This window comes from Lates calcarifer, linkage group LG20, assembly GCF_001640805.2.
Source record: "Lates calcarifer isolate ASB-BC8 linkage group LG20, TLL_Latcal_v3, whole genome shotgun sequence".
Taxonomy (NCBI): domain Eukaryota; kingdom Metazoa; phylum Chordata; class Actinopteri; family Centropomidae; genus Lates; species Lates calcarifer.
Window position 1 is genome coordinate 7,159,543 of NC_066852.1, and position 19,733 is coordinate 7,179,275.

General features: G+C 42.3%; 1 protein-coding gene and 1 long non-coding RNA gene across 5 annotated transcripts in view; one reads left to right on the forward strand and one right to left on the reverse strand.

Annotated features, from left to right (window-relative positions):
* Nucleotides 1–1,740: 1,740 nt before the first annotated feature.
* Nucleotides 1,741–13,136, forward strand: LOC108893400 (uncharacterized). 3 transcript variants are annotated; one of them, XR_007815279.1, is made up of 4 exons: nucleotides 1,741–1,849; nucleotides 3,182–3,297; nucleotides 3,826–3,949; nucleotides 13,045–13,136. It is a non-coding gene; the product is annotated as an uncharacterized LOC108893400 (long non-coding RNA). The 3 variants fall into 3 exon arrangements; XR_001962656.2 differs by having other exon boundaries at nucleotides 1,780–1,864; XR_001962657.2 differs by lacking the exon at nucleotides 1,741–1,849 and adding an exon at nucleotides 1,932–2,422.
* auts2a (activator of transcription and developmental regulator AUTS2 a) overlaps nucleotides 9,603–19,733 on the reverse strand; it is a 289,146-nt gene continuing 279,015 nt past the window's right edge. Inside the window, exons 8-18 of one of the 2 annotated variants that reach the window (XM_018691398.2) lie at nucleotides 18,743–18,981; nucleotides 17,648–17,692; nucleotides 16,267–16,362; nucleotides 16,078–16,149; nucleotides 15,660–15,689; nucleotides 14,902–14,973; nucleotides 14,162–14,300; nucleotides 13,084–13,164; nucleotides 12,900–12,983; nucleotides 12,489–12,729; nucleotides 9,603–12,247 (exon numbers count right to left, since the gene is read on the reverse strand). In XM_018691398.2, coding sequence (XP_018546914.1) covers nucleotides 11,017–12,247; nucleotides 12,489–12,729; nucleotides 12,900–12,983; nucleotides 13,084–13,164; nucleotides 14,162–14,300; nucleotides 14,902–14,973; nucleotides 15,660–15,689; nucleotides 16,078–16,149; nucleotides 16,267–16,362; nucleotides 17,648–17,692; nucleotides 18,743–18,981 — 2,330 coding nt within the window. In that variant the 3' untranslated portion in view covers nucleotides 9,603–11,016. Of the gene's footprint in view, nucleotides 12,248–12,488; nucleotides 12,730–12,899; nucleotides 12,984–13,083; nucleotides 13,165–14,161; nucleotides 14,304–14,901; nucleotides 14,974–15,659; nucleotides 15,690–16,077; nucleotides 16,150–16,266; nucleotides 16,363–17,647; nucleotides 17,693–18,742; nucleotides 18,982–19,733 lie in introns of both variants that reach the window. The other variant, XM_018691393.2, reaches the window with a different exon arrangement.

The following is a 19,733-nucleotide window of genomic DNA, read 5'->3' on the forward strand; positions in this document are numbered from 1 at the left end:
ATGGATCAGTAAGGTGACGCTCATCAGCAGACATGACATTTTGTTCACTGGTGGGAACATTGCGTGTGGCGTGAGCAAAAAAGAGAGCAGCACTTAGCTTCCTATGGCAGAAAACACCCCACGTGTGGGGAAATTAACGTCATCTGAGTCACTCCTCGACCTGCCTCCATCTGGCGCTGGAGGAGAGAAGAGGGGAGAGAATATAAAAAGTTTCAGATGCAGCCACATGTGCTCAGAGGCAGGACACCTGGTTTAATATCCTCTTTCAGTGGTGTACTGCAGCTTTATGCTCACACAGTTCCTTTGATGTTTTGTCCCAACATTGTGCCCTGTTATCTCTTATCTTTCTTGAGTCAAGCTGAGAGATTGGAACCAGGGGAGTGCTGTGGTTAAACCCCCTCAAACCTAGATGGGGGTTACACAGTGCAGTTCAGCGTAGTCGTTTACAATGTGATTTGTACTTTTAATCTGCACCTCGGCTGGACTCTATTATAGGTGATCAACCCCCAGTGCCATGTCATCAGGAGGGCACAGTGGAGGCTAGCAATAAAATGTAGCCTTGCCAAGGGAATGGGGCTCAGTTTCCCTTTTTTCTCCCTCTGATGATTGGGGTCATCTCTGTTATTACCACAGCAATGTCACTGATATATCGTATGTGTGTCTCTCAGTGTCTGTCCATGTGTACGTTCATAGGTATTAGTGCTGGGTGTGTGAATCCATGTGCAGTGGCATCAGCCACAGTGAGGGCAAAGGTCAGGGTGGTGATTTAACAGGATGGGGCAATCCCTTCTCCCTCTGCACCAGCAGAGCAAACCCTCCCTGACACAGGCTATTTCCAGCCAAGCAATTAGACAATGTCTTTTCTCCATGCTGGACACGTACTTCAGGCCACCTTCACAGACTGAAACCTCCCCTCCACACAGCACTCCAGTCATCACAGGTGTTAAATGAGACTGAGGCTTTGGATCGGGTATGGATGGAGCAGCATTGTAAATTGCTGTGTAATTCCCACAGAAATCATCAGTCTAGATTTCTGTGGGTAATATCTTTGGAGAGCAGAAGTCTTACTGAAGAGAATATCAGTGTAATAGTGTTAATTGAATAGATTTTATTATGTTATTTGGCAGTCTCAGATGTAGATTCCCACTTCCTTTCTGTCTAGGCCATTAAGGTTTTAGAAATGGTGTGGCGTTTACTGTTGGCATGTAAGTAAAAGGGATAGACAAGAGTGTTAGACAAGATAACACAAATAGCTTATAACATATCATTTAATGCAACTACACCAAAAACTATGGCCCTAAAAATGACCATGATCATATCTCAAATATTATCATAAACTTCACAATTTCTTTATAGTATATAGATACTGTACTATGTAAGCTGTTCCTGTTATTTTGTCCAAACAGAGTAGGCTACTTTAATGATGAAGCTGGGTCTGAGATCCACCAGGTTCAGGACACTTCTGTGGTTAGTGGTCATTCTAAAAATCCAAATCCTAGTTTCGTCCATGTCGTCTTCTCAACTGTTTCATCACTGGGGCAGAAGGAAAGTGAATTCAATACTACATCGCTAAGGGAACAACAGATTTACAGTCAGAAAGCTTTTTAATGTGGACTGTCTGACAGCATACAGGGATTTGGGTGTTTGCTTTCGCAGGAATTTGCGGTGTACTTTCTACTTTTCAATTCTGCGCTGCACTCTCGACGCAATTCTTAGCAGACAGGCTAGCAAGACGGACTTTTTTAATTCAAGCACACCTCTCCAGTGTGCTTCTACAGTCACATGACACAGTTCTGTCATTGGTATAGTCAATAGTACCCAACGCACCGTTTGAAGCTACAGGCTTTAAGTATGTAACGGGGCGGTATGTATGGGCCTAAATTATCAGCTCACTCCATATTCCCGGCGTTACACTGTTTTATAATGACTGGCTTTATTGCTGCCATTGTCCATGTCAGATATTGTTAGCATTTCCCCGTGCTAACAGTTAGCTTATGCCACGTGAAAGTGTTGTAGGGGAAAATGTCGGTGTTTGCGCTGCAGCCTCGATACTCTCATGTTGACAACTTTTTCCTGAAACCGGTTTTGTAGCTTTCTTACTGTGTAACTGTTGTCGTGTCGACAGGTGCATGTTGACTGAGTGTAAAATTGGGTCTCTGCCACAGGTTATTATGTTTATGGATATAACATGACTTGTGAGCACGCTTCGTATTCGTATAACAGGTGAAACTAACATTTTAAATGGATGCATCTCATCTATCTCACCGTGCTACGTCGAGGACTGCAGTATTATGCATGTTAGCTCAGTGGCATAATTGGTACACCAATACCACTGAGCAGTCATTTAAGTTATAAGCTACACCTGTGCTAGCCCTAGCTTGTAGCCAACACGCAGGGCCACCGACATGGGAACATATAAAAGGTCGTTAGTTTTATCTTTCTTAATTTCCTTGATATAGTAGTCGAAAACAAATTAACTTTTCCTCCGAATGATACAAATATGGTTTGGTCTATGAGCTAAAGTAAGGTCAAAAATCTGACATGTTATGTTGAGACAATGCCGGCGCCTACATATACATAATGTGCTTGGGGAGATTTCACTTGTGTGTGTTTTATGCACATGAGAAAGTGGTGTACAGGAGAGATTTGCACTCGTATTGTTTAGTTTGAGGATCTGAAATTGGATTATGTGGGAAACAGGCGTGTTGTCACGACTTTGTTGTAAAGAATTCAGAACAGGTTATTGGAGTTACAGACCTGTTTGGTGTGTCGTTTGTATATGGCTACGGCAGCAGAAGGCCTTTGGAGATGTTGACCAAGACACAGGGCAGGCCTGCTAACATGTTTTAGCACCTAATGCTAATCAGGAGCTGCACCTCATTTTGAGACATGTTATATATCCAGTGCGGAAATTTTTAATTTTTCTGTAAAACTCGCTTAAGGTTGAATCCAGTATGGCTCCTATTAGGTAGACAGCCACATTCACTCTGTTGCCATAGAAGCGGTTACCTGTGCGTCAGAGATATTTTCCACTCAGTGTCTGGGTTTGTGCCAGCTTCTGTTAGCAGCTCAAAGATGGAAAAGTGGTTGATGGTAAACCACTTCTGTTTGAGAGGCATATGCACATTTCCTATAGTTTGCCATTCGTTTTCCACTGACATATATTATTTCCTACTGACAGATGCTGCTAATACACCGGTATGCCACCATACAGTCTATGCCACTCCTGTAGCTCAAGTACAGTATCAACGTGAGACTGTCAAACCAACACCGCCCCCTGATGAATATGCAAAATTGGTGAGAAAAAGTGTGATTGTAGTGTTGCCATACTGCCATAAATCTTGTGATAATGTAAAGTGTTAAAGCAAATGTGCCTTAAACAAATGGATGTGAAGCTATTCTTTTTTCACAATCTGTTGTTAGATTATGTGCAATAGTCTTGTGACAATGATTCTAAAAATAATTTCATATATCTTTGTTGAAGCGACAGCCAGAGCTAGCCTCAGCTAACATGTTAGCCTAGCCATTGCAACAAATCTGACATTAATAGAAATATGTAGTTACACAGTTGGCATGTAGAATTTACTTGTGCAACATAATAATACATTTCGTCATATGTTTAAGGGAAGCAAAGCATACATGTTTCTTATTGTTTATTATTCATCATACATATGAGTAACCCTACATCTGGCATGCCCTTTACCACAGGTGATCTAAAGGCATACACTGATTTCTGTGTTTAGACTTTCAGCTTTACATTCAGACAAACTGTCACCAATGAATATTCTATTTTATGTCTGAAACCAAATTATATCCTCCAAAAAGGATTACAACATGGACATCAGAGCCAATGGTAAATTACCAAAGATGACGCACACCGATCAGCTGATCATCTTAGGAGCCAGGCTGTGAACTGCTGAGATGATCTGCGCACTCAACCACCAGGCAGGTACTCACATCTCTGAAAACATCAGAGCAACTTTCCAAACATACAATAGCTGAATAACCTGACCACATTCTAAATCTAAGTGGTTAGGTTAGGTTAAATATGAGTGTAAATACCAGAGCATACACTTCCTGTGTATTTTGCATTTCGGGATTTGGAGCACATTTCCCTCAGTGTTTGTGCTTTCTCTCATGTATGCACTTTATTCTAAGAGGACACTGAACTGAGAAGGTCAGGCCCCAGACACCAAATATCAAGCCTGTACATACTCTGCATTCACATAGTAATGCATTCCATGTGAGCTGGCTGACTTGTTCTGGTGCAGGAAAAGCAGCTCCTGGAATAATTAAAGTTCATCAGTCTGCACTGGTGGAGCTAAGTCTCACAGCTAACGAGGCAGTGCTGCATCAGGTGTGTGAAGGTCATACAAAAGCATCCTGGTGGAAATGAAATATAAAGACTTGTAGGATTAAGCTGTATTGTTTTCATGGTCAGATAATATCTGGGTCAGCCTGATGAATCTTCAGTATCTTGTTTGAGAATAAAGAATACATAACAAGTAGGACTAGTGAAATGCAACATGCCTGAAGGACTCCAGAGTGAAGTGTGATGTAGAAAGACTATTGGCTGAATCAGTTGTGATAAACTGTGGTTATCTTGTGCTTTGTTACAGTGTAGCCACATATTTGTTTTTGAAGGTCATGACTGTGTGAGAACATTCTTATTTTCACTCTGCCTACAGAAAGGCAGAGCTCAAGTGTTTTTCTCCCATCGGCTGAAACCATGTTTACACACAGCTTCTGTAATGTATTTCCAGCCTCTTATAGCAAATGTCGTGAAATCTTCAGATTCTCCAGATTCCATCATCGCAGCAAGTTATCATTCAGAGGGCCTAAGGCCTCAGTCATCCTCTCAATTACCTCAAACATCAAACACCATATGTACAGCATGAACAGTGATGTGGGAGGATCAAAAGAATCTATTAAAGTCAAGAAAACAATTGCCTATTTTTGTAAGGGCGTATAGCTACAGTTGGCTTGAACCTGGAGTCAGAATATATTTACATTGCAGTTAAAGCAAATAGGATATCTAAAGCCTCATCTTCTCCTCAGACACATGTGTATATGTGGCTCCGACAGAGCAGCCAGACCAGCTCGTCTTATTCTGACCAGCATGAGCAGTCAGTGTGAAAGATTATTGAATACATACGTCTAAAGCATCATGCTAATTTCCTGGGTTCGCTGTAGGGCTGGATCCATTGTGCACTAATGCAGCATCTCATATTTGAGGCTGGCTTTTACTCTTTTGATCTCATCCTTTCCACAAATGTAACATCAGCTTCCATCTACCACTTGGATGTGTTAAATGATTCAACTAATGATGAATGAATGAACAGTGTTTGAGAGGCCTGAGGATCAGCTTAATACAGCAGAATTAACGGCCGCACTGGTAGACCTGTGTTTATAGGTTTATAGGCTTTTTCTCAGGAGAATGGAAACAACAGGGGAATGTTACCACTGAGAATGGGATGCCTTCCCATTAATAAACAGGAAAGTATTTTTAGGAGCGCCCAAGCGCGTTTGTTTGGTTGTGATTAGAACTGTTGTCAGCAGGGAGAAAAGACTGAGCATTCCTGTGTAATAGCTGTTTTTTGGAGGAGAGAAAGGAGGTGTATTAGCCAGAGCCAGTGTGCTGTGCTACATAAGACTGAGGTGATGGAAGGCATGTACTGTACATATGATTAGGATAGTGAATATCTGTAGGTTTGTCCCAGGTGGTTTTACTTCTCTTATCAAATATGATCCTCTGTGTTTTGTATAACCCAGAGATTAGTCATTTCCCACAGACAGGTTTTGTTTACAATAGCACTGAGGCGTCAGATGTTCTTGTTTGCCGATATCATGTGAGCTCAGAGGCAGAAAGAGGTGTGCCATCAGTTACGAGACAGATGACTCTCAGTATTGGCATTAATTCCAGGCTTCATGGTTCAGACAGCTGACAAGCGAGGACCGTGGCTTTATTTGCTTCTCAGCTGAGTTCAAACACAAGAACAAGACACCCAGGGAGCGTCTAGCACGCCATGCCGTTCTTCCAGTTTTACAGCATGTGTGATGACGCTATTCTTTTCAGTCCAGGTAAATACCAAGCACACACTGCTGGTCAGAGGAAGTCAACCTGCCAAACTGGTTGTACTCTCTCAGGTCAGATGAGATGGCAGTGAGACTGTGTAGTTCCTGCTGTACAGCATCCGTCCTGACTCTTTGTTGCATCTGTTGCCTCACCTTACACTGTTGGAGTGTGCACTGATGCCACCATGTGTACAAAAAGCTAAATTACATGACTAGAGGGGAATCATAGTGACTGTGCAGGTATCAAATTAAAAAAAGGTGATAAATGAGGAGTCTTACAGTGAAGGTTTGCAGGTTTTGGTTCATGTTGTACAGGATGATAGGGAAATTATTAGCAGGAACAAAATTTCATCTTGTTGACTGAGGGGATCCCCCTCAAGCCATTTAGGAAGTGTTTTCATTAAAAATGGTGAATTTGATTATTTTTTAGCACGGCACATCTTATTTAGCACAAAACACACACAGGCAATTAAACTTGATGAACTGCTGAAAAAAGAGCAGTGCTGACATTGACAGAAAATTAATCAGAAACCATTTTGATAAGATTTAGGCAATTTAGTAAAATAAAAATACTAAACATGAATTGCTAAAATGAATTGGTTACAGCTTTTCAGCTGTGGCTATTTGCTGGTTTCGGTAGTCTATCTTCTATAATTCTTCTATAATTGCAAATACATTTTGGGTTTTGTACTGTTAGTTGACTAAAACAAATAATTTGACAGAAATAACCTTTATTACATAACAAGAAATAGCTCAAAATCAAAGTTAGGTAGTAATCCTGACTGAATAATACAGTGATAGAGAAGACTTAAAACAACCTAAATTGCTTCTTTCAAAACAAAGAGCTGTCGAGAACCATACAAATAAATCCAGCAGTCAGAGGAGAGAGCACACAGCAGTGACTTGAAATCACAGCCCAAATTTTGTAATTTGCATCTAATAGCATTGGGGTCCCAGGAGAGAGTAATTGATTGATTGAGCAAGTGACTGACAGGTTAATATCAATAATGAATATAATTAAGTTACACAAGTTAATTCAGAGTTTTTCATTGGGTCAGTGCCAGGATTTGATGACTTAAAGCCTCAATAATACATGAGAGAAAACATCTGACTTCATCATCCTTACTGATCTGTAAAACACCAGAGTTGCTGACTGGTTTTGTTTTGTCTTATCTCATCATTCCTCTCTGTTGTCAGTTGTCAGTGTGTTGTTTGATGAAGAAGCGGCATTCACAGAATCCCATTTTCACTGAGGCCCCATCAGACACTCAACTGTCAGACCTCATTAATCAGAAGCTCCTGTCGATCACCACAGTGGATAGTGTGTCTCTTTGCAGACTAATAGCTTCTCTGTTCCTTTCAGGCAGTGACTTCATCTCATCTAATAATCTAATTATTGATAACTAAATCTGGCTGCACTCTCAGTTAATTATAACAACTCTGACGGACTCTGACCAAAATTTAATGAGAATTGTAGGATTTTTATTAATTGATCATCTTTTAATGTTTGTAGTATATTTTTAGACTTTTTTTTTTAGAAATTAAGTAAATTGTATGTCCACATATAATCAGTTGTGCATCCAACAATACTGACTGTATTGTTCTTGTGAGGCTTCTCACATTCAGTCATTTCCTTGTTTGTCCATGTAATCATTGCCCCTGCCCCACACCGTCTCTGTGCCCCAGCAGGATGTGGCAGGCGAGGCAAAATCGAGGGAAGAAGCTTAGATACATAAAACCTGCAGTGGAGGCTGAAAAGCCCAGTTCTGTACAGTGGAGGAGGGATTTGTAGCAACATCCAAAAGCAGTTTACTCATGGAGTTTAGGATTTTGATGGTCAGTTCTTAGAATAGGCTATTCCAGAAATAGCTGATAGAAGCGGTCATGGGCTCTGGCTGAAGAGAGGGTACAATAGGTGTGATGCAGGGTTTGGGAGTGGATTTCATGAGTCAGGGAGACGACACACCTCCATGTATTCAAGATGCTCTCTGAACTGCTGACCCGTCTGGAAGGAGTTAGTTTTGCCCTGGTCAGACACATGAGATTAGAGCTGAAATGACACTTTACTAATATGTAGTAAATCAACTGTAAGTTAATTGTCTTGTCATTTTGTTAAGGAAAAATGTCAAACTGGTTCCATCTTCTTAAATGTTAAGATTTGCCTCTTTGTTTTCTATGATAGTAAACTGAAGATGTTTGACTTTTAAACTGTTGGTTGGATATAAGCAAAGTGAATATGTCAGCTTTACCCTGGGGAAATAGTGATTGGCATTTTCACTATTCCTGATTTTTTTGATAGACTTACTGATTAATTGAATAAAATATCAGCAGATCAGTCATTAATGAAAATGACAAGCGTTGCAACTATTGTTCCCTGTTGATTTAATGTACTAATTAATTTCTCAATTAATGGACTGGACTAAGTGTTGGTCTGTAAATTATGATAAAACTGTCAGAAAATTGTGACAGAAATGTCCATTACAGGTTCCCAGAGCTGTTGTGATGTGCCAAGTGTCTTTTGTCTAACATGCAGTCCAAAATCCAGTAAGATTCTGTTTACAGTAATATAAAACAAAAATTTGAACTGGACAATTTGAATTTTTGCTTGAAAATGAGTAAGGGAGAGAAAATATTCATATTTGAGAGGCTAGAACCAGAAAATCTTTGGCATATGTTTTTAAAGGACTGATCATCAGAATTGTTGCTGAATATTTTTTTAGTGATTGACTAATTGATTATTTGGCTTGTTGTAGTTCTAATAAAAACAATTGTTAGTTAGGGCAAGGTATGGTTTTGGTATCACCTTCACTTGACTTGCAGTAGTTATTGGGGCATTTGTGTCATGTATTTGTTTCTAGCAGTTTGGCGCCCTCTCCTGGTGCAAAGCCTGAACTACCACACACTGTATTTGGAGCACAGGTCTGTGGTTTGAAAGGAAAATTAGTGTTTGTCCCAGGAGCAGGAGGCATTTACTTGGCAGGAGGAAACACAGGCAACCCACATTTCCCACCAGTTACAGATCGAGCCAACATTTGATTGATGCATGACCTGGGCGCTTCAGTGCTAAACATCAATCAGAGAAGGGTGCGTGTATGCTGTGGTTATTCAGTGTAATGGGAATGTCAATAACCCTTGCATTCTCTGATGAATACACAAGTACCGTGCTATGATTCACCAGTGAGGGCTACTGATTTTTGAAGCACTGTTACTGAATCGAGCACAAGCCCTCACTTGTGCAAGTAACTGATGTGACGCATGATGTTACCAAGAAATTTTCATGTAAGTCAGCAGAGATCTGAGAACTGAGGTGACTGTATTAAGTGGCAAAATCTTAATAGCCACTTTATAACTACACAATAAATAGCTTTTAAAATACTTATTAAGCAGGTGTGGGTGGTACCCAAGGTAATTTATCATCCATGGCAGTCTAATGTTGAAAGTCATTAAGTGTGTAAACGTGGAGTGTCAGAGAGAAATATAGCCTGTTTACTCAGTTCAGGTGGAGGGATAAAAGCTCAAAGACGGGGGTTAGTACACATTTTTTAATAACATGGCACAATTTACATAACACAAGTTTAAATGAGGAGCATGCTGAAGATTCAGTCGCTTCATTTTTTCTCATTTTTGTACATGATCTAGAAAGACTTAATTTTTTTCCCTGTACATGGTAAACGGCAAAAAAAGTTTCTCATTTAACAATCTTTTTGAAATACGCATCAACTAACCACTATGGCTCCGGTGGACATTTTTATGTTGGATTAAAAAACACTGCACAACATGATATCACAGAGTTTGAAGCGCACAACTAAACCTTCAGTGGACTACTAAAATAGATCTCTGCTCATTAGAAACAAACTGTCCATAGTTTAGACTTGCTTTTTTGTCTTTTGATTTTGTAGGTACAACAACTTAGGAAAGCACTTTAATACACTGTTTGACCAACAGAACCTATTTCCAAAACATGTACTTTACACTCCTTCAACAGGGCTAATGTGCTGTCATGGTGTTAAATGTGCTGCATTCTCCCCAGAACGAGACTGGTAGTAACTGAGTGAACGTAGAATGGAGGGAAAAAAGCATCTTAACATTGTGCTGCTGGCTTTTTACATTAAAATCCTTTGAAATGCAATACATCCATCAGCTGTTTCTAGGATTGTCACCACAATTGATCGTGTTTGAGAAAGTAATACTCAAAACAATACCTTTTTGTTGAATCCAAATTGCTGCCTATAAACCCTGCATGGATCAGTTAAAGCTCGTCTCTGGCTGCAGGGACCCAGTGTTTGTCAAGTCTGAGTTGTGGAGAGAATACAGCTTTTTGTCCTGTATTGGTACACAGTCAGTAGTGGCGAGAAGGCCAGCTTTCAGAAAGGGAGCCCAGACGTTTGTTGCATAGTTGAGTATGGGGTCTCTGGTACAATGCTAATCAACTGCGTCAACCAAAGGAAAAAAAAAAGAAACAGAAAGGAAATGTCAAAAAGCACATTCTGAATCACCTCCATAATACTCCTCTGTTTACATTTGTTCAAAGTAAAGCTTTCAAAACACCCTTTTGCATATTTGTACCATGATTTTTAATCCATACAGAGTGAGCACAGCGACTGTACACATTATCTACACACTTTGCTGTCAGTGCTAAAGTACCTGTACATTCCAAAACGGTTCATTCTTACTCCACATCACTTTGCTGTACAAGAGAAAGAATGATCACAAAAAGCTGGAGCAAACTGGAAAAAAAATCTTAAAAATTTTTTTGTTCTGTGATTATTGTCTCTTTGTAGTTTTATACAAAAACAATTCATTGTGTGAGCATTTCTCTGCCCACATAAGTTATTCACAGCTATATTACAGTCTTGCTTTGCCCAAAGCTAAGTGCTTGGTGTGAGTTCAGTGTTAGTGAGGCACAGGGCTGAAGGGGCACTGAGTCTGCTGAAGCTCAGCTCACCGTGCCTCGATGTCTTTGTGAGCCGGCCTGTCTCTGATATCTGTGGCCAGGGGAGTAGTCCGTCTGGGCGAGCCGGGCCGGGCACCCAATGTAGGGATGAGTGGGGGAGGGGCACTCAGAGAGGCGGTGGGTGGTGTTTTGTTCAGGATACCATTCTGATGGGCGGTGGCCGCAGCTGCTGCAGCTGAGGGGCTTACCCTGGAGAAGTGCATGCCCGGGAGTCCAGGGGCCATGAGGCCCTGGGCGGGGTGGGGGAGATGTCCGTCAAGGGCAGGATGGTGCATTGTGGGGTGGAGGCGTCCATGCTCATAGTCCTCTCTGAGCATGTTGAGGCGGTCACGCTCCTCCAGCTGGGCGCGCTCCTGTTCCCTCCTCTGCTCCAAGGCCAGAGGGTGGGCATGGTCGCGGTTAAAGTCATGAGGCTCACGGTCCCTGTAGGAGCGCTCGGCCTCGTAAAGGCGCGGCGCTGCCAGCCGGTGCAGAGGGTCATTCCTTAGCAGCAGGTCCCTGGCCAAAGGGTCCCGTCTGTGAATGTCCAGGCCCCTGTAGGGGTCCCTCATTGGGTCCCAGTGGAAGGCAGGGTAGGGGAACCTGTCAGCTCCCGGGATGGGGCTGATACCCATGAAGGGCGCCACCACTCGAGTTCTCTCCAGACTGCTGATGCTGTTGATCGGATGGACACCAGCCATGCCCATGGGCACAGGCATCGAGGAGGGAGGGTGGAGGTTTGGCGTGGTGGGTGCCTGTGCAGGGTGCTCACTTGGCCTCTCTGTAGCTCCATCCTGTTCCTCCTTCCTCTCCTCCTTCACTTTCACTTCACTGTTCTTCTTCTGGTGCTCGTACTGCAGCTCTACCTTCTTCTCCAGGACCTCCCTGCTCAAGCCGCTGTTTGGACGTTCTAGGCTGGTCTGCCGGACGTAGGGCGACGCTGTCCCCCTATTGGACACTTTGTCGTCTGACACTCGGCCGTCGTGGATGATAGGTGTGTCCTTGTCACTGTGCTGGTTGTCTTTGAGCTTGTGGTCATCCGTTCCATTGTCTTTCCAGGACTCTGAGTGGTCCCTCTCCCTGTCTTTTGCCTTGTTCTCCTTGTCCCTCTGAGGTTCTCCAGAGGTGGGGGGCAAGTGGTTCCTGTGGTGCTCAGGAGGCCGGCTGTGGCCAAGGAGGCTAATGGGGTTGACAGGGACTGGTGATGGATGGCTCAGGTGACGCTTCTCTACAGAGTCCCTAGAAATACAAAGAGTCCCTCTGTCAGTACCATTAACTTGTACAAAAGATTAAGTGGGAAAATATTGAATAGCTAAGCTAAGCTAAGCTAAGCTGAGCTAAAACATGCAGAATACAAATAAGTACTGCATTACATCATAACAGACAAAAATAAAGAGCTAAGAAGTCCCGTTTATCTTTCTGTTCTTGGAATGAAACAAACAGGAGTCATGGCAGCTACCCTCTGCTGGACTGCACCCACCTGTCCTTGTCGTCTTTACTGACCAACGGCTCCCGCTTGTCAGAGTCTCTGTCCCTGTCATGCGAGCTGACCGAGGTGCTCCTTTCAGAGTCTCCGGGTTTCAGCCAGGGCGGTGGTGTGGGGAAGGAGGGCGGTGTACGGTGCAGACGGTTCCAGGGCTCCTGGTGGCTGCTGTTACTGCTGTTGTTGAAGTGCTGCTGTGCGTTGGGGCCATCTTTATGGCCGAATACTGAGTTGGCCGCTGTTAGGGATTCAACACGTGGAAAAACACGGCAGGACGCAAGTTAAATGCGTATCTCGACATCGTGCTCTGTGTGTGTGTGGTGTGTGTTTTAATTCTATTCTGCTGATGTTCTTACAGTAAGTGATTGTCTGATAACCAGCTGTATCATTCATGAAGCTGAAACTCACTTAGTGCTGGATTTCCCAGTCCTCCAAAGGCTGATGAACTGAGAGATCCCAGTCCTCCAAATGATGAAGGCCGAGTGAAAGGTTCTGGTGGGAGACACAACATGTTACCATGCATGCTATCGACAAGTGTATTTTCCTTTTTCAGAATGAGACTGAGAAGAACTGAACCGAAGAATCCTCTTACCTAAGTGAGATGCTGGGGTGAGGAAGTTTCCGGGATGGTGGGGCGGATGGCTGAAGGGACCTGCTGATGGGTGTGTAGGTCCTGAGGAGGGAGAGATGGAAGGCATCGATCAACCACTCACTATTGTGTAACCAAATGAGTTGATTTGGCATGGAAGTTTATTCTTGACTGTGGAAACTATGGTTTGACAAAAGAAGTTCATACCCCGATCAAAGTCGTCATCGTCTGTATTGTGTGTTCATACAAAAAAAGAATATCTGTTCATATATTGTTATATACTGTTATCAGTTTTTGGCTGTGCCAGTGGTGTGGCTCTTGGGATGACAGCGCTGGTTGGTCGTTCCACATCTACTCTGGTCCAGACTGACACATCTGAACTACTTTTGTGATCCGTTGACTTTTAATGGAGCCCGAACAGCAGGTCAAAATGTTCAGTTATCTTTTAATTATTTCAACATCTACTTGATGGATTGAAACAAAATTTGGTTCAAACATTCAAGTCATCCTGTAGCGCCATCATCAGGTCAAAGTTTTAATTTGTCCAATACTCTGGTTTATGATCAAATACTTGCAAAATGTATGAAATTCTCATCAGCTTCAGCTATAGTTTGAGTTTAGCAGTAAGCAAATGTTAGCATGCTAACATGCTAAATTAAGATGCTTGCTCAACTCTCAAGTACTGGTATCTGTATCTTTCAGTCACATCTCACAGACAGAGATATAACCTCCTTTGGGGAAAACCACAACATGCGGTTGAAAGCTCCAGGAAGAACCTTAAATTGAGATTTGTCAAAGTGAGTTCATAATTTTCCATGCAGTAAGTATTCATTTACTGGCTGACTAAAGGGAGATGCACTATGCTGACGTCCACTCGGATTGTCATTATTATTTCCATGTAGAGGATAAATTCTGTTGGTTGTGCTGTCCTGGATAGTTCACAGCTGAAGTCAGAAACAATAATGTGAACAGACAACAGCTCAGTCTGAACAGCAGGAACTGATCGACTGCTGCTGTGTGTCAGAAACTACTGTTGTTAACCATCAATCAGTCTTTCTAGCCAGAGATCTGACACACTCACCTGCAGCGGAGAAGAGTGTGGCCGGCCGTGCCAAGTCACTGGGGTGATGGATGGCGCCAAAGAGGCCGGGGCCCGGAGGTCGACTCAAGAACTCAGGCTTGAGGCCAAAGTCTAGCTTGTGAGGATCGACCTGCATCTGCTGCTGGAAGACGCCAGAGCGACAGAGAGAAACACATGTAAAACCCCTTTACACATGGCCATAAAGGTATCACTGTGTATTTTAAAGGCTTATAGTAGGGCAAAGAAATATTTCTTTTATGTACATTACAGTAAGTAACTACTGTAGGCACTGGGCTCAGGGACAGTTACAGGAATCAAACCTGAGTCCCTCTGACAGCCAGGTTACACTCATTTACAAAACAGTGTCCTTTTCTAAATAGACTTTTCTTAATTTTGTTAAATGACTTGTACAACAGTAGAATTACTTTCATAAATCTCAAATCACTATCAAACAAGAACAAAGGTCAGCTTCTGTCTTTACAATCTATTTCTGGCCATATAAGTACTGATTAAGAAGAAGAGATGCACTGATCTGTCTTTGTACAGCCAAACAATTAAAAAATCAATTATCAATTCAAGTGTGTTGATTTCTTGTATAATAACTGTAAAAACAGCATACCTTGAAGATATTCTGTGTACAACTGGGATGTAGAATGAAGACTGGAACATAGCTAACTTTACACTGTATCAATACTAGATGTGCTACAATGCAGAGAGAGAGGAGTCAGATGAGTCCTCACCTTCACTTTTTGCTGGTGGTGGTATATCTGCCAGGCAGTATGGACATGCATGGCGCACCACTTCCCTGGTTTCTGTAAACACAGAAAAAGCAAAACATATTCTGTCACAAATTAACTATCATGTGACTCAGATACAAAGTTAGGATATTAGTTTCCACTTTACACATTCAAAGGTAACTGTGTGGTGAAGTGTGTTTACAATTTACATCTGTTAATCATTCATTTAGAAAATGTTCTGAAAGCTATGGTTAATTCAATTTGTATATTTAAGACTGTTGTTTAAGGTATTTTAGACCCACAATTAATAGATATGTTACGATATTATTGATGCACATTACTTATTAACCCTCACACAACCACCTTTGCCATCATATCATCTCGAATGGTCAGATGACATGAACACAGAGTACCATTCTCATGCATTTATAGCTAATTCATCTGAAACTAATCTAGTCTCTGATGGAGTTATGGCATGTGTCAGAGGTACAGTAATTATAGCTGTGATTTGATTGGTCTTGTTTAGAAGTGTAGAGACTATTAGACAAAGTCTAACTATTTCATTACTGCATGCAGAGGATTCACTAATCTCCAAAATGAGCTGTGTTGCAGTGTAAACTATTACACTCAGACTCCAAGTGCAGCACTCATTTAATTAAAGACACTATTTACTCCATTAGCAAAAACCCTGTAAGGCATCATGGCTTTTATTGTGTGTGAGGGTGCAGGAGACTGAGACACTGTAGGGAGAGAGCACTCACCCTGAGAATGGGCCGAAATGGATCTGTTAACTAAAGGAGGGAGAAAGAGAAAAACAGATTGAGTTATTTTGCTTTCATCAAGCTGCTTCTAATTAGTCTCTGTTTGTAGCATTCATTATGAACCACACAGAAATGTTAAAATTTCCCTTTAAAATTAAGCATTTCAGGAGTAATTACCACATGGGTTCCCTCTGCATACAAATAACAGACTCATAGAGCAGCTGAGAGGAGGGCAGGAACACATAAGCAGACCATCTCTGTTGCCTACAAACTAACTGCATATGAATTCTTCACTGTGACATAATTTGGTGTTGAAAACCTTCATCTGATGACTCGAAGGCTTATGCAACATGTACAGAGAGTCTAAAGGTTACCTCTACACTGTGAGTGTTATGTGTCAGTGTGTATGTGCTCTTACCCTGGGGTCCTTCTGTAAGAATGTGTGTGGGACGGCTCCAGGTCTTGTGGACACATCCAGTGGATTAGAGGTCTAGAGAGCAGCAGACACAGATCGAAACAAGATTCTCTGTAAATAACTCCTGTTTTCTTTTTGACTACCTGTAGGTGTGCAAATGTGGGTGTGTGATGGTGTTGGTGTGCGCATTACCTTGGGCTGAAAGGCGCCCTGCAGTGAGCCGAAGGGCCCTGTCGGAGGAATGACGGGGGGAAGGCCAGACATGGCTGGTGGGTAGGAGTGGAAGAGCTGAGGTAGAAAAGAAGGAGAGGAGGTTTGAGGATGGTTCAGTCTGTCAGTGAGATGGAGGACAACAGCTTCATGAGGAGGAGATGGAACAAACAGGTCATAATGATTTTCCAAGACTGTTTAGAAAGTTACCAATGATTGCCTACATGTTTCACAAACGGCGAGTTTGTAAAATATTCCCTGCTCATTCCCATTGGATTTAAATAAGGGAAAACACTCCTTTGATATGAAAACTAGTATGCTGTAATACAAGCAAAATGCATGTAAACCAAACAAGCGCTCAAAGCTTCCATAAAATTATCCAGAAGAGAAACAGCTATGTAATCAGATACTCAGTATAATTGTTCTTGTCAGTCATATTAGCCTTGGTTGAAATAGAGAAAAATGTTTTTTTCGTTTTCAACTTCCATGCTTGCACTGCTTTAATCATGCACGGTGCAACAAAATTATTTAAAGCCAGGATGAGTTCTTCAGGATGAGAAGCTCTTGAGGCTATGCTGGAAGGTTTTAAATGCAACTTATTTTTCCCTGTGCATCGTGTTGTAAGACGTCACCATGTTTATAGAGAGGAAATGGCTTCAGGGTATTTGCTGCTGCCCTAATAAGACTGAGAAAATACAGAGAATCAGAAATTAAGTGCATAAAAAACACTCTGCATCTGTTTGAACCAGAGATGTTCTGAATACAAATACATTATTTTTCTGATATTAAAATCTTCATTTCAGCTCTGAGAGACAGTTTGAGGAAAAAGCATTCTTATGCAGGCACACACAGCAGGTGTGTGGAAGCTTCACCAAACATGGCGAGTGGGGACCAATGTTTAAAATAAGTCCCCTTTAGTGAGTAATAATGAGCAAGCCACTGCTGTTAGGAGACAAATACAAATGAAGAGTAGTAAGCAAGACAAAGATATAGTATTCCTCTGGCAAGAACACAGTGTCCTCTGTAATGCAGCCACTGTCTCTTTCTGTATTAATTTCTATGCACAGTAATTTCATTGTTACATGCACGCACAATAAATCCTGTGCTCTAAGGTCTAAGGATCCAACATTGTTTCATTAATCACAACATTTGCTGAGGCTGAAGGGTGAAATGGTACAGCTAGGATGCTTACAGTATCCATTAAGAAGCAGATGAGCTATTTCATGGAATCCACTACACAAACACACAAACACACACACACATACAGAGCTATAACACTAACACTAATGCGTGGGCTGGAATGGTATAATGGACAAGCAACAAACTGCTCTGCAGGCAGATAGTACGCAGTAGGGAAACTCACACTGTGTCTGTAGAAGGGGTCAACTTTTGTTGGGTATTTGTCAAACTGTAGGAGAAATGAAACAGAGCTAAGTACAGATATGTAGAGAAGACATGATGACTTATACATGTACACTGTCACAGGCTTGAAACTGGTTTCTGTCAGGGTCATTTCAGGCCAACACAAAATACATCACAAACTGTATTTTACAGCTGAGAACATGCTTACAGATTGAGATTATGATTAAAGGTCTAAGAAGTCAACTGAGGATCAAAGTTCAACCACTTCCCAAGCCAGACTGTTTTCATCCTCCTCTTTTCGTGATCATTTGAAGACCTTGTAAACTAGCATGGACTCTGTGTCTCATTTGGTCTGCTTTTAGTGGTGCAGCGCAGGCTCAGGGCGAATATTTCCCCAGTCAAGACTAAACACTGCAGCCATAAAGAGCCTTTTTATGGCCTCATTAGCTGTCAGAGGCCTCGCCATGCTGCCTTTGAGGTATCATCAGAGTCAAGCAAACCCTCTGTGGGCCAGGCAGTTACGAATGTGTGTGTGTGTGTTTGTGTGAGTTTTAGGTCCAGCCGCCCATTGCCTGTGGTCTCCCCCAACAAACAGCGGGGTTCTTAACACAAGGCATTTGCCAGTAATGAAAACCCCGAAACGGGACCAAATGATGTCATTAAATTCAGAATGAAGTAAGTGTATTATGTTCTGAAAACTGGCTCTGAAGTTAACATGCTTTGGGCAAGTTATTGCCAATTTAGAAAATAAAGGCGTTCAAGTCTGGATCTCAGTGTGTGCCAGAGAAAACACTAGAAAGGCTTTCTGGGAGAATAAAGGCATCATTGTGGTGTGGACGGACACACATGGTCATCATTGAAAGGCCGCCACAGAAACTCACAGGTCCCTACAGTGTGCCGCTCACACACATGTCAAACTGTGTAAAATCTTCACTCTCACACCCACAAAGTGAAAACACTTTCAGTGCCATGTCTGCCAACTCTTCTACACACTCAAAAGTCATTATTAGAAGACATATAAAAACTATTTGGTTATGTCACACTGACCCCCTCCACCCTCCCCAACCCAACACAGTTGCGTTCTACTTATCCTCACATTTCTGGCAGGGGTACGCACCATAGGCGGTGCTGGGGTGGGCATGATGGCGTGGGGGAAGGGCGTGAAGGTGTGCTGGTGGGTGTGCTGGTGGGTGTGTTGGTGCTGATGCTGGTGCTGATGCTGGTGCTGGTGGAACTCGGTGCGCAGGTAGGGCGGAGGGCCCAGCGAGGCGCCGCGGTCGGCGCTTTGGGAGGCCAGGAAACGGGTGTTCAGCTCCTGACGCAGAAGGTCTTGTTCTGGAGAAGAAGAGGCAAGAGTGCAAGATTAGGACTGTGTTTGTTAATAAGGAGAGGGTGACTGTCGAGAGTTCTCAGGCCCTTTTACACAACAGACTCTGAATACACCCTTAATGGCCTCAGATCCCATTATGTAAGGTTTTCTCCCAGGGACCTGCATATGGTAAGAATTTTGTTGTGGTAGATTGTTTTTCCAGTGAAGCTTTCGCTAGGCTGTACATGAAAAGGTTAAAAAAAAAGTTCTGAAAGAAAAACTGTAATTAGACTTGGTATTTATGTGTGTCTAAGTAAGACATATTCTAGTTAATTTAATTACAGTGAAATTAAAGAATTCCTCATTTTTTCAGGCTCTGCTGGAAGCCCCTCAGAAGACCCCTGGAGGGCCCCAGACTCCAGTGTCAGAGCTACATATGTCATCAAATAGAAAGCCATGTCAAAGTTACATATAAAAAAGAAGAAACAAGCAGGAAATGACTGTGATTATCAGCATGTCATTTTAAATTTAAGCGAGACCCGAGATGATTAGAACCGTCTGACTGCTGGAACTGTCAAATGCTGTGATTTGATACACTACAGCCCCTCTGAGAGAACAACATCTGTTGTTCTAATAACCTCTGCGCAGCCTGTGGAGAAAGAATGGATTTCAAGTAATCACTGGCTTTTCCTCTAAATTCAACAAAACCTGCCTTGAGAGATTATGTCTCCTCCAGAGTAACCTTATCCTTCCTATTCCACAGTGACTCACTACAATA